Source organism: Myotis nattereri (assembly GCF_964212035.1).
Source record: "Myotis nattereri genome assembly, chromosome: X".
Lineage (NCBI taxonomy): Eukaryota > Metazoa > Chordata > Mammalia > Chiroptera > Vespertilionidae > Myotis > Myotis nattereri.
In genome coordinates, this window is record NC_138078.1 from 6,353,857 (window position 1) to 6,367,297 (window position 13,441).

The following is a 13,441-nucleotide window of genomic DNA, read 5'->3' on the forward strand; positions in this document are numbered from 1 at the left end:
TATGTGCCTCAGACAAGTTCCTTAACATTGGGGTGCTGCCCCCATTCCATGGTGGTTGAGGTTCCTTGGTGTGCTGACTTAAGTGCCTAACCCATAGCAGGCGGCCAGTGCATTTTAGTTTCTGCCTCAGCCTCTTCTTCCCTTCCTATCAGCAGAAGGTGAAAATTCCTATCATTACATCGGGTTCTTACAGGTTAAAACAGAATGAAATGTGTTTTTCACATGCCGCTTTACTTTCCTTCTGTTCATCACATGTGCTATCTGAAGGACAGAGCTAGAACTTGACATACCTGAATATATCGTGCACATAAAATGTATTTTTGCAGCTGCAGTGACTTATTTGAGAACTTTGTAGGCGTTTGTATACAAACATTAGATGTACAAAGAAAAGGAAAGCGCCTACAGCATGTTTGTGATAGTTCACTTTTTCATATTTGAGAACTGCTACAGTCTATGATTGCTATTGGGACTTTAGTTGCATCTTGAAAATGGGCGATAAACTTAATCAGAAGCACTTGCTTTGTAGGCTAGGATTCTGCATAAGTATAAGGTTGGATGAACTTCCCCTGAGTCAGGCTCTTCTTACTGCAGAGAATAAGACTTCTGTCCAGTGACCTTAATTACATTGTGATGCCCAGCTTAAAGCAACCCTCCAGCTTTTGCGTAAGCAGTACTGCAGTCACTGTTCATTGAAAAATGCAAGTTTTTTTCAATTCCAGCTTGAGCTTGAGTCTCTCAAGTCCCAGTGCTTGGCAATAACCAAGCAAAACCACCTGCTGAATGAAAAGATGAAAGCGATGAGTGACTATTCACTTCTAAAAGAAGAGAAACTAGAGCTTCAGGCTCAAAATAAATTACTTATGCAACAACTGGAAGAGAGCAGAAATGAAAAAGTGCATCTCTTAAACCGTATGTCTTTTTTCCTGATTTGCATGTCTTTGTAATTCGTATTAGCTTAGTATTATGAAACTGCTTGGTAATACCTGTAAAGGGAGGCTTCAATCAGAAAAATTTTATGTACTTAAGATTCTCGATTTGAAGTTACTGCCTTTTTGCTTGCTGTTATATTAGTAGTGTCACTAAGAAGAAATATTTCTAAACTGTACAAATCTGCCTGTCTGGATTGTACCAGTTTCCCCTCACCCTCTGCTGTTCAGGTTTGGCCAGTGGGGTCACCCTCACGGCTGGGAAGGAGGGCTGAGAGTGAGGTGAGGTGGTTGTTATCTCCTCCCTGCCATCCCCCCCCCCCCGCCCCCGCAAACTGTGTACATTGGCTGTGGGCTGGCCCTGTGCCTCTCACCCAGGTAAGATCCCAGGGCTTGCGGGATGGCCTCTCACCAGCACTCTGTGCCTATGCCAGCTCATTCTCTCCACTTCTGGGAATTCTTCCCTCCCTGACCCTCTAGGCCAGTAGTTCTCAACCTTCCTAATGCCGCGACCCTTTAATACAGTTCCTCATGTTGTGGTGACCCCCAACCATAAAATTATTTTTGTTGCTACTTCATAACTGTAATTTTGCTACTGTTATGAATCGTAATGTAAATATCTGATATGCAGGATGTATTTTCATGGTTACAAATTGAACATAATTAAAGCATAGTGATTCATCACAAAAACAATATGTAATTATATATGTGTTTTATGATGGTCTTAGGCGACCCCTGTGAAAAGGTCGTTCAACCCCCAAAGGGGTTGCGACCCACAGGTTGAGAACTGCTCTAGTCCCAAGGAGGGTTAACAGCATGGCCCCATAACTAGCCCAGGGAACTACACCATCTTTTGTGGCTACCCTACATGAGTTACCCTTTATTAGAGGGTTCTTCAGTGACTGAGATGGGGGAACTCCATCTGCTGCCTGCTTGGACCCCAAGTGCTGCTGATAGATGTATAGATCAGATTGTACCCAGGGGTAGTCATCAATAGGTTCTGATGGAGGGCTCCTTCTGTGCCTTCTGTGAGTGGTAGAGGAAAGAGGTGGGCTTTCAAGTTAATTTGAGGATTTGAAAGAATTTTTTTTTAAACTTGGAATGAGAGTAGGAAGAGCAGTGAAGTTTGCATTTGCATGCATTAAATTCTGAAATTTGAGAGTCAGGATTACTCTTAGTTCATTCCAAAGAATTAATATACTGTTAACTACATGTGTACAAAAAAAGAGAAAGAACAATTTAAAATCTCCTTAGCTGCTTTTGCTAAGTGAAATGAGAAAACCTACTGTTGATAATCACTAGGCTTTTTTACCTTCTTAGGCGTAGCTCAGCCATCTCCTGAGCTGGTAAATTTACAGAAACAGTTAAAGAAAGCAGAAGCTACTATCGTGTTAGGGCATAAGGAGTTTGAAAACCACAAGGAAGCTATGCACAGACAGCTGCAAAGTGAAGTGAGTACTGCTCTTTGGTTGGCCAGGTGTTAGGCCAGTCCACTGTGTACACATGTAAACTTGGCATATGTCATGCCATTGTAAATCAGATTGATTTTAACATCAAAAATTACTCCCCCACTATGCTAAGGTATCCTTTTCATCTGAGAAAATGCTCGAGTGATATGACTATATTCATAACAGTAATAAAATCCTGAGGAAAGCAAACTCATATAAATACAAAATTGTCCAAGTCCCAGTGGTGCCCACTAGTGTGTCTCTTGGTTCTTGCCCCTGTGACCTAGAACTGTTGACACACTCTGATGTCTGCCTCATGCCCTATAGAGCTGTTCTTTGAGATGAGTGAAAATGGAGGTGGGAAACTTTTGTGCTCTGTTGTTTTCTAGGGCCCTGTGGATTACAGGCATAAAGCTGTTCAGAATGGGCAAAACGGAAAAGAGAATAAGCCCAATAAAAGACTTGTTCCTTTTGAAGTGAACTGGAATTTCTTTTACATTGATTTCTTTCCCTTCTCTAAATCTTTTCAGATTGAGCATTCTGCAAAGCTGAAGGCCCAGATATTAGATTATGATGCTTCTGTAAAGAGCTTAAATATGCAAGTGGTTGACTTAAAATTGCAACTGAAACAAACTCAGACAGGTTAGAAACATTTTTAACCTATAAATGTGTACATGTATGTGTAAAACTTCTGATGTATGTGGAAATATAATGATCATTACTGAAATTTTAGTAATTCTCAGTAGGGGAAAAGCCATAGAAATATGCCATCTTAGAAGTAAAACTCCCTGTCCATTTCAGGAATACCAACCCGGTCATCAGTTAACGTGACTTGCTTTTATAAGTTCCCCTCTGGCTTGGGAGAGTCTTATACCCCAAACAGAAAGGTGTGGTGATGATGTACCTCAAATTTATTATGGACCTAGGCTTTTCTTTTATATTTGTTACCCTGATAATAAGATCAATCTGACTCTTTAGTGGTTTTACATGTTCCTTGAGAGATGAGTAAGCATATGGGAGAAGTGGGTGGCTTCTCTCACATTGGCATACATAACATTGATTCTATATAATGTTTTTGTTTTTGCACCCTGATTTTGAGGTTAGTTGATTGACCTTGGGCACATTTAACTGGGACACATCAGACACTTGGAAGGGTTACTGCTATTATGTTGTTACTGCATGTTTTCCATGAGGATGCGTGCTATCTGCCCCTTCCTACTTCATAACTGAAGCTGAGCTACCTGTTTTGCTGCTTTGAAGCTCAGAGGAAGTTTCTCTGTGTTAGCAGTTGAACTAGTTTCCACACTTCCTGGTCTTGAGCCTCTCTCAGTTCCTGTTTGCACTCTTTCCTTCTCAGTTCTTGCTCTCTTCTCCCACACTAGTTTTGTTTTTATCTCTACTCATTTCTACTCCTTCCTGTTCCTTATTTCCTTTCAATTTGCCAAACTGCCCACAGCTGAAATCACAGTGATCTCGAATGATGAAAAATAGTTTGAGGAGGGAACCTTTTCAAACACATTCATTACTCTGGAGGCATTGCCGGAGAGTAGCCGCCACAAGACTGGCTGTGCATGTACTGGCTTTGCTTAGGGAGTCCCAGCGTCTATACACCTCACTACTTGTGTGACCCAGCCTCAGCCCCTACCTGTAATGTGGGAGGAGGAGAGTTGTTAGCCTTGTTGTGACTGCAGGTCCACACACCATTTTCTGAAACTTGGGCCCTACAATGGTTTTGCCACAGCCCTGGGAGTTCCTTTAGTGAACCATGTTTGCAGTTAAATGTATGACTGTCCTTGCTGGGTAGAATAAATAAAGATTATGAAAGGGTTTGCATCAGTTCAGGTCAAGTTTATCAACCAAGTGAGTTCAGGTCCGCTTAGGCTTTGCAACCAAATAAATTATGAATAAGTTCTCAGAGCTTTTTGGATATTAAGATTGTGTATTATGGATCGTGAAATAATAATTATGTATTAAGAAAGAAGGCCTAAAAGAAGGCCTATGAAGCTTTAGCTGGTACATAAAAGCTCCCAATAAATGCTAATAAATAATTAGTATTACCATGGCTTCAGAAATTGTTTAGTGTGCATGTTTGTTCTTATTACTACCTCCTCTCATTTTTCAAAAAATAATTCTCAAGCATATTTGAATTTTCTCTGCTCATTCATCACATTATCTCTGTGTAACCTGCAGCCCTAGAGAATGAAGTGTACCGCAATCCAAAGACAGCTCTGTTCTCTCGTTCTGCCAGCGGATTTATGGGGCCTCCTAAGGATGAAAGAAACAGGAATCGCTTGAAAAACTTTCTCAAACAGGAACAGCTGATGGCAGACACAATTGCAGCAAGGGTCTTACATTCTACAAATGCAAGCACGGATGGTAGCTCCCCAGATTCTGAAATTGAGTTTGTAGCCAGCACCAAAGCAAGAATGAAAGAGCTAGAGCGCGAGGCTGAAAGCTTGGAAAAAGCTTTCCTAGATTACCGTGATAGAGTTGGTCAGTACCCTGCCGCTAGAAGCCCAGTAACATCCAAGAGTCTGCCACCTGTGCACTTGGAAGAAACTCTCAAGAACATCCTTTCGGGTTCCTCAGAAAGACGTATTTTTGCAGAGGAAGCAGCTGTGCCCAAGAATCGTGCAGGCAGAGTGGTAGAAGCGCTGGGCGATTCAGTCTCAGGGCTCTGCAGAGGCTCTAACAGACGCCTTTCCTCCACTCCTGTTGCTAGAAGATGCCTTGATAGTGAAATGTATCTGGAAGGTAAGCTTTTGCAGAAAGGGTTGCAGGACTTGGATGGTCCTCAGTGGACCTCTTACCTGAGTAAGAGGGAACCCTAGGCAGCAGGAAGGAGCAGAAAGTTCATGCTTAGCTGAGCCTCGGAAAGCCCAGGGCCTGAGAAATCTCTAGTTGTGTCCTCACTGCACCTGTGGTTGCCTGCTTACCAGCAGCTTCTCCCCTATGGCACAACATTGGTGTGGGAAGCAATGGGATAGAGTGGCAAGTTCCAGCATTTTGCTTGGCATGCAGCTGTGTTCAGAGAATAACAATGGCTTTTCCCTTACTACTGATTAGTTTTATACATTTTATTGTAATCACTGCAATTTCATTTAGGTGCTTGAATCGTTAATGCTATAGGTCATTTATACATCATACTCAACTGTTTGCAAGGATAGATAACAGAATTTCTTTTCAAACTAATAGAACTTAGAAACCACGTAGCTTTTTTTTCTCCGTGTAATTTATTCTTGCCCTGATATCTTCTGCCCCTTAGGTCTGTGCCAATCCCAAGTTGCTTTTCCCAGTTCTTGTCCAGAAAGAATGTTCCAGACTTCACCAACTGAGTCTAGGCACAGCCTCTCCTTCCATTCGCTCTCGAGCTCTCCGGAGCAGAAAGCTGAGTAAGTCCCATGTTCTGATTGGCCCAACCAAGTCTGGTTAGCTGAATGGGGTCTCAGCCCTGACTTGTGTGGTGGTTTTATTTATTTATTTTTTAAAAAATGTATTTTTATTGATTTCAGCGAGGAAGGGAGGAGAGAGAAAAAATAGAAACATCAATGATGAGAGAGAATCATTGATCGGCTGCCTCCTGCACACCCCCTACTGGGGATTGAACCTGAAACCCGGGAATGTGCCCTTGACCAGAATCAAACCCGGGACCCTTTGGTCCGCTGGCCAACCCTTCAGTCCGCTGGCCGACGCTCTATCTACTGAGCAAAACCAGCTAGGGCTTGTGTGGTGTTTTAAAGTGACGCTCAGGACCACGTGGAGTGTAGAATTTGCAGTTAGATTGCAAGATGATGTGTGATCTTTGAGAATCTGAATTACTGGGAAAATTCCTCTTAGTAAATAAGTAATTTCTCTTTGTTTGCTAACCCTGATGTGTGCACTATGGTGGCAATAAGCATCTTCATAGTTCCATGAATAGACTCGGTGTATAGAGATAAAAAAGCAACATACAAAACCTGCAAAAGCAAATCAGTTTATTTTTAAACTTGAAGTAGTTTCACGCATCATTGAAAAGGCATTTAAACATATTTTGGGCCTGGCTGGTGTGGCTTGAGCATTGCCCCATGAACCAGGAGGTCACGGTTCCATTCCTGGTCAGAGCACATGCCTGGGTTGCGGGCTTGATCTCTGGTAGGGGACGTGAGGAAGCAGCCAATCAATGATTCTCTCTCATCATTGATGTTTCTGTTCTTCTCTCCTCTCTTCCTCTCTCTGAAATCAATAAAAACACTTTAAAAAATATTTTGGTATTTAAGTCCAAACAAAGAAAATTCTAATTTGTCTATTGAGGTAAATTCTGAATTGATAGTGGGTTGTAGGGTCTGACTATTGAAGCAGAATGGAGTAGACGTATGTAGAAGCTAGGCTGTGGGTCACCCAGGCTGGGATTGAGTCACATGTGGGACTCCTGTCTGTGCCTGATCCTTATGGAGGGAGACTCTGATTCCTTAGTTCTGTTCTCTAGGCTGGACATCTGTCTGTATATTGATTCAGTCCCAGTGTACAGAGTTGAAAACTGGCGCATGTACCCATCATGGTTCTAATGCATGTAATGTATATGTATTTACATTGCGCTCTCATGATAAAACCAAGAGGAGAAACAGGACACCCATGTGGGAGTTAGGGCTTGTAGTATTGCATCTTCAACTAACTCATGTTGATTCTGTATAGAATTTGTTCTTTTCAAAAAATGTTTTGTCGTTCTTGAAGAAATAAACAGCATTGAGAGTGTCGACAATAGTGCCTGCCTCACAGTGTAAGGTGGTTCTGCAGAGTGCCCGAGCTAATGTCTTGATTGCTGGGAATGATGCCTGGTGCATGGAGAGTGCCCAGTGCAGGGCAGCTCTCATTCTCACTGAGCACAGTTCATTCTAGAGCCTTTTCCAGAGTCACAAAGGCTTTTCATAGTCCTGTGCTCTTGGTTTTACCCTATTAGAGCTTCACACTCATGAATTTTATTTTTCCAACCTAGTCTTTATCAAAGACAAACTGAAGTTCAAGACAGAAGTGACTTTTCAAATGTGGACGAACTATCTTTTAAGGATGACGAGGAACTTGAATCAGAATCATCTTTTGAATGTAAGTTCAAATGTAACTACTGGTTTTTAAAAGTTGAAAATGTTGAAAGCTTAAGTTTTGGTGAAACATACCCATTGTTATAAAAATCAAAGCAGTTATAAATTACGACATTTGTATTTTGTGATAAAAACAAAGATATATTGCTTCGTTTTTATATCAAAGATTTTCAAGGATACATTTGAGTTCCATTTTTTTAAAATTTCAGGATAACGAATAATTTCAAAGTTGGAGCTAATCCCATAAGTGAACCCATCACTTAATTTGCCAAGTTTGGGATTACTTCAGATTTAAAATAAGTGATTTTTAAATTTGTTTTATTTCTTTTTATGGGCTATGAAGATGCCAAGTTATTTCCTTTAAGTTATACAGATTCTGTCGACTGCCTCAGATGTAGAAAACTCATTCTTAGTGAAAGAATGGAGGTGAAAGTATATTAGCTTCCTTGTCTGGAAACTGGAGTCCTGGCTCTGGCCCTGCCTTAGAGTGTTCTGTAGGAGCCTACTGCTTAAGTACAAAATTGGGATGTAGAGTCAGTTAGCTCTGAGGTTCTCTCCAGCCTGGGAAAACTTTATATTTGTATGTAACCTACCATTTCGCCATTGAGCTTCATCACCAAGTCAAAGTATATTTTGAACAATTAAATGAAAGGCCTTAGTAAAACTTGGAAATTTTTTGCAGCTAACCTTAACAATTGTGTTAACGCCTTGCTATTTAAATGGAGTTCAAATAATTGTCAGCGAGCCAGGTGAATTCTTCTGTCACTTTCCTGTTGGGTTATGAATCTAGTTTTGAAAACAAATCTAATTCTTTAAGAACACTTTGAGAAGCAAATACATTGGCAAGTGGTTATGCTGAAACGTTTTGGGATTAACTCTGTGGGGAACGTTCTGGCCTGGTTGCTTTGGTTGAGACTTCAGCATTACGCGATGAGTTACTCATACACTGCACTGCCTTCTCTTGCTGTTGCAGCGGACATGCCAATGCAGTTTGAAGTGAATGGCCTCCACCCTGGTGGTGACATGTCTTCCTTGGGCGCAGCTGCAGCCGCTCTGCCTAACAGATCTCTCTTCTCTCAGTATCCAAGTAAGTTTTCCTTGGTGGTAACTACAGGTAGTATGATGGGTACTGAACACCAGTCTGTGCCCTTTAAGTTATTTCATGTATTGTGGGAGTAGTTACTGTGAGCATAAATTATTCAAAGTCTTAGTGTGGGGTGTTAGCAATGTTAATGACATTTCTGAAGTAACTCCCAATCTGAACATGTAAAGAGGAGAAAACTGAAGGAAAGGCTTCTCATTTATTCTTCCGGGCCAATGGCTTTTAATATGTTTTCCTTGTCCAAAGTCTGACAGAGCAGTTACCTTTCTGCTTAAGACACTTTCGCAAAAACCATTCCATCTTGAGAAATTAGAGTGTAACAATGAAATGGTGGTTAGTACCCATATACATCTTCAGTGTGATTGGTATGTTAATATTTGTTTCCTTCCTTCATGTCTTTAAAAATTAGGACAGAAAAACCTTTATATTTCAGTTTTCAGAAGAACTGATGATACTGGAGAAAAAGTATTTATCAGACTTGTCTGGCCCACTTTCTCTTTCCTTTTAGCTTCTCCAGCTTACCCACTTCCTTCACCAGTGTGGATGCACAGGGAGGAAAGCGGTAGGGGGAGACTAGAGCTTTGCTCCTGCCAGGTCCTTTTCTCCTTGAACCAAAGGGTTTAAGCCTTAAGCTTGAAAGGAAATTCCTCAAGTAAAACTACCTCTTGTCCTCCCAGTGTTTGGGCAGGACTGTCACGCCCAAAACCTATGTGTGCAAAGCCTCTTGTAAGTAGTTTCTTGGTTTAAGTCATCATACTCAGGGATATGAGGAATTGCTAAAAGAAGCAGGAGACTCTGAAAGGGTTGATGTTGCTGATTCCAGAGTAAATCATTCTGGAAAGCACTCATTCAGCGAGACTTGATCAAGAACCTTCTGTGTCCTGGGCGCTGGGCATACTGCAGTGGGCCAACCCAAAGCCCTTGCTTCATAGAGCTTCTAGTGGGGAAGTTGGACAGTCAGCCATCACCGAGGACCTCCGATGGGTACCCAGTAGTGGCAGTGGCCACCCAAGAGTGGATGTGATAGGCATTTGGCAGAGACCTGGGTGAACAGGGAATAAAAATAACAATACAATAAGGGAAACAACTGAGTTGATAGGTGTTCTGCCTCTGAGATGTAATGTAAATTATAATAGCTTTTAAAATTATTCTTAGTGTGTTTACATTGATGATTGAAAGATTCTCTTATATCATCATTTCCCCTGTTCATCTGGGTACAAAGGGAAATGAAAAAGTCTGAAACTTGCTCTCTTTGAGGTGCCCAGTGGAAATGCTGCTTTTCTTTGCTCTTACATCCAAAGAGGTTTCTGTATGTTACTCTGCATCTACAAAGTGCAGTCATGCACCACTTAACAGCTGGCATATATTCTGAGAAATGTGTCCTTCAGGGATTCATCATAGTGCCAAGATCAGAGTGCACTTAATGTAAACCTAGATGGTACAGCCTCCTGTATACCCAGGTTGTGTGGTCTAGGGCAGTGGTCAGCAAACTCATTAGTCAACAGAGCCAAATATCAACAGCACAACGATTGAAATTTCTTTTGAGAGCCACATTTTTTAAACTTAAACTATATAGGTAGGCACATTGTTATTAACACATTGTGTGCGGGTAGTTTTTATCGCGCGCTAACAGGTGGCGCGGGCCATTTTTGCAGTTGAATAGATTGATTACCATCATACCTGGAAGTACATACATAATTCACCATTGTATGTGTTAGAGACCCAAATTTTGTCCTTTGGAATTCGTATATCTGCATGTTAGCATCCCTTTAGAGCAATAAAAAAGTATAAAAATAAACGTATTTATACGTTACCCGCATTCTACCGCTAGTCTATAAAAAACGTGTTAATACGTGTCCCGCGCTCTACTACCAGTCAACGTAAAACGTATAAATTCGTTTCCCGCATACAATGTGTTAAATTAATTAGGGGACTCCTAAGGCTTAGGAAGAGCCACACTCAAGCGGCCAAAGAGCTGCATGTGTCTCGCGAGCCTTAGTTTGCCAACCACAGGTCTAGCCTATTGCCCCTTGGCTACAAGCCTATACAGCATGCTACTGTACAAAACACAAGATTAAATCAAGCACAAGAGCCGAAACCGGTTTGGCTCAGTGGATAGAGCGTCGGCCTGCGGACTGAGAGGTCGCAGGTTCGATTCCGGTCAAGGGCGTGTACCTGGGTTGCGGGCACATCCCCAGTAGGAGGTGTGCAGGAGGCAGCTGATCGATGTTTCTCTCTCATCGATGTTTCTAACTCTCTATCTCTCTCCCTTTGTCTCTGTAAAAAATCAATAAAATATATTTTTTTAAAAAAATAAATAAATCAAGCACAAGAGAAAATGATGCCATCAAGTGACATGGTATTAAACATAAAATATATGAGAATGCTGGCTGCACAACATGGGATGCTGTTTTATGGCAAACTTTTTTTTATCAGTAGAAAGAAAACTATAAAATAATGATAAAATGTATAGTGTAGTAAATACATAAACCAGTGACATGGCCATTTATTATCATTATCAAGTATTAGGTACTAGACGTAGTTATATGACTGGTAGCACAGTGGATTAGTTTGCATCAGCATCTCCGCAGACACATGAGTAATGTGTTGCGTTACGTTACCATGAGGTGATGGCTGCACCACTAGGCAACAGTGATTTTTCAGTACATCACTGTATACTCAGCAATGATGTAGTCCTTTTTTCTTTATCTTTTAAAGTCAAGCAACCAAACAGCGTTTCTATTTTGAGGTTGCTATTCCATGTGATAAAGTGATGCCATTTAGGAGTAACCATTTTTCCAGCAGCAAGGAGGAGATTGCATTTCTGTCTGTGGAAATGAGCAGCTGTCTCCTCTGATATTTGAATTTCATAACCAGGACTATGAGACCGAGAATGTGTTTCCTCTGTCCTGTTGATAAAACTAACTCAATTCCTAACAGGGACTTGGAACAGGGCAGAACACAAAAACCTTTAAAGTCCTCTGGTGAACCTGTGAGTTTGTCTCTTAGCATTGCTGGGGGGAAAGTTTAGCCGGAGAAAGGCAAGCATAATGCTCTGTGGGATTGACATTGAGTTAAACCTGTGAAACGTGGGGACTTGTGCTTTGAGCTAGAGCAGTGGTTCTCAACCTGGGCTGCACATTAGAATCACCTGGGAATCTTTTTAAAATCCTGATTTCTGGGCCTCATCCTCCGGAAATTCTGTTTCTTTGTTACTCATGTTGTGGCCTCACCCCATAACAAAGAAACCGAATTTCTGGAGGATGGGGCCCAGAAATCAGGATTTTAAAGATCCCCAGGTGATTCTAATGTGCAGCCAAGGTTGACAACCACTGAGCTAGAGGGAATAGACAAATAATTAAAGCCCAGAACAATAGATGTAGGACAGACAGATACACATGGTTGTGACAAGGCAGGTACAAAATACTGTGTGAATGTTGTGGTGGAGAGGTAACTGTCACTTTAGAAATAAGGAGGACCTCACCGAGAAGGAGGCACTTAAGTGGGGGCTTGCTCAGGGCTAGGGTTTTATGGGAGAGGTGGGAGGAAGGGAGTGTCAGGTTAAGGAGAGAGTGAAAGCAAAGCACAGAACAAGGGAGGGTACAGTTGGATTTAGCCAGCAGTGTGTCTGCTGCTTAAGATGCAGTGTTCCCAGTGCAGAAGAAGGGTGCTATAGCAAGTCCAGAAAGAAAAAAGCAGATTGTCACAGCCCAGAGCACAGTGGGTCTGGGCTCCACCAGAACAGATACAGCAATAGAAATCCAGGTCTTCTCTTCAGGAAATGACAGGCACTGATGAAGGTGGGTTGCTTGAAGGCAGAGACTAATGTCAGGGAGAGCACACTGACTCGGTTATTTTAGCTGCAGCTATCTAGGTAAATGGTGAGAGGGACTCTAATTGCAGCAAGGTGGGGAGTTAGAACCTGTAAGCCCTGGTGGCTGAGTGAATGTAGTGTAGAAAGGCATGATTAAAGGGACAGGAATGGTAACTTCAGGTGTGAAGCTGATGTGGGGTTTTCGTGTGTTGATGGCAGGGAACTGGTCAGAAACATGGGCGTGAGGCTGGGGGAGAGATCAGGACTAGAGAAATAGCCATGGGAATGATCAGGGCAGAGCCAATAGCTGAAACCCTAGGAAAGGATCAGCCCAGGGGAAGTGGGGAATGACGGTGAGATGATTCGGGGGGTGAAGGGGTGGAGTGCTGGTTTTGTACTGGGCGGGAGAGGCTTGAGCGCCTTTGTGGGAGTCCGGAAGAGTTATAAATTACGGACTAATGGTTAATGCAGAATCCTAAATGGAGTTAGATTATAACCAATTGTGGAGACAGAAATACAGGGCTTGGGGAGGGCAGAGGATGGAGAAGGGGGTGAGGAGGATAAAGAAATGTGATATGGAGGGGAGGACAGTTGAAGTTGTTTGTGATAAAGGTGACTTGTGTTCATCTCAGTAAAGTAAAAGGCAAGTGCCATGCCAGGAGTGGGGTTGGGGGCTGCGAGACCATGAAGTTGGATCAGCAGGCCAACACAGTCAACTGAGAATGGAGCAGGGGCACCTGCAAACCAGTCCTGCATTTGTTAGAAAAACTGATGCTGGAAGCTACCTGCTCTTTATTTTCTGCCCCTTTAGGTGCAGATGAGAAAGAAGTTAGAGAAGAGAGTGAAGAAGAAAGAATATGGAACCTGTTGAAAGAACAAAAGCAGAGAGAAGAAAAAAGGCAGAGTGAACAGAAAGCTTTGGAAAAGGAACGAAGAGAACTAGAAAAACTGGATCAAGAAAGGGTAATAGTTATAGCTCAGTTCTCCATGTTAGTTTCTGCATGGTACACCTTTATTGTGAGTCTTTAGTGTCCCCTAAAGACATAGCAGTAGGGTAACTTTCAAAAAGCCTGCTA

At 42.1% G+C, this 13,441-nt stretch overlaps 1 protein-coding gene across 2 annotated transcripts in view; it reads left to right on the plus strand.

Annotated features, from left to right (window-relative positions):
- OFD1 (OFD1 centriole and centriolar satellite protein) overlaps nucleotides 1-13,441 on the plus strand; it is a 37,854-nt gene that overhangs the window by 21,855 nt on the left and 2,558 nt on the right. For both annotated transcript variants that reach the window (XM_081115072.1, XM_081115071.1), the window contains exons 13-20: nucleotides 720-909; nucleotides 2,247-2,377; nucleotides 2,905-3,016; nucleotides 4,565-5,128; nucleotides 5,640-5,766; nucleotides 7,347-7,453; nucleotides 8,423-8,536; nucleotides 13,177-13,328. In XM_081115072.1, coding sequence (XP_080971198.1) covers nucleotides 720-909; nucleotides 2,247-2,377; nucleotides 2,905-3,016; nucleotides 4,565-5,128; nucleotides 5,640-5,766; nucleotides 7,347-7,453; nucleotides 8,423-8,536; nucleotides 13,177-13,328 — 1,497 coding nt within the window. The remainder of the gene's footprint in view (nucleotides 1-719; nucleotides 910-2,246; nucleotides 2,378-2,904; nucleotides 3,017-4,564; nucleotides 5,129-5,639; nucleotides 5,767-7,346; nucleotides 7,454-8,422; nucleotides 8,537-13,176; nucleotides 13,329-13,441) is intronic.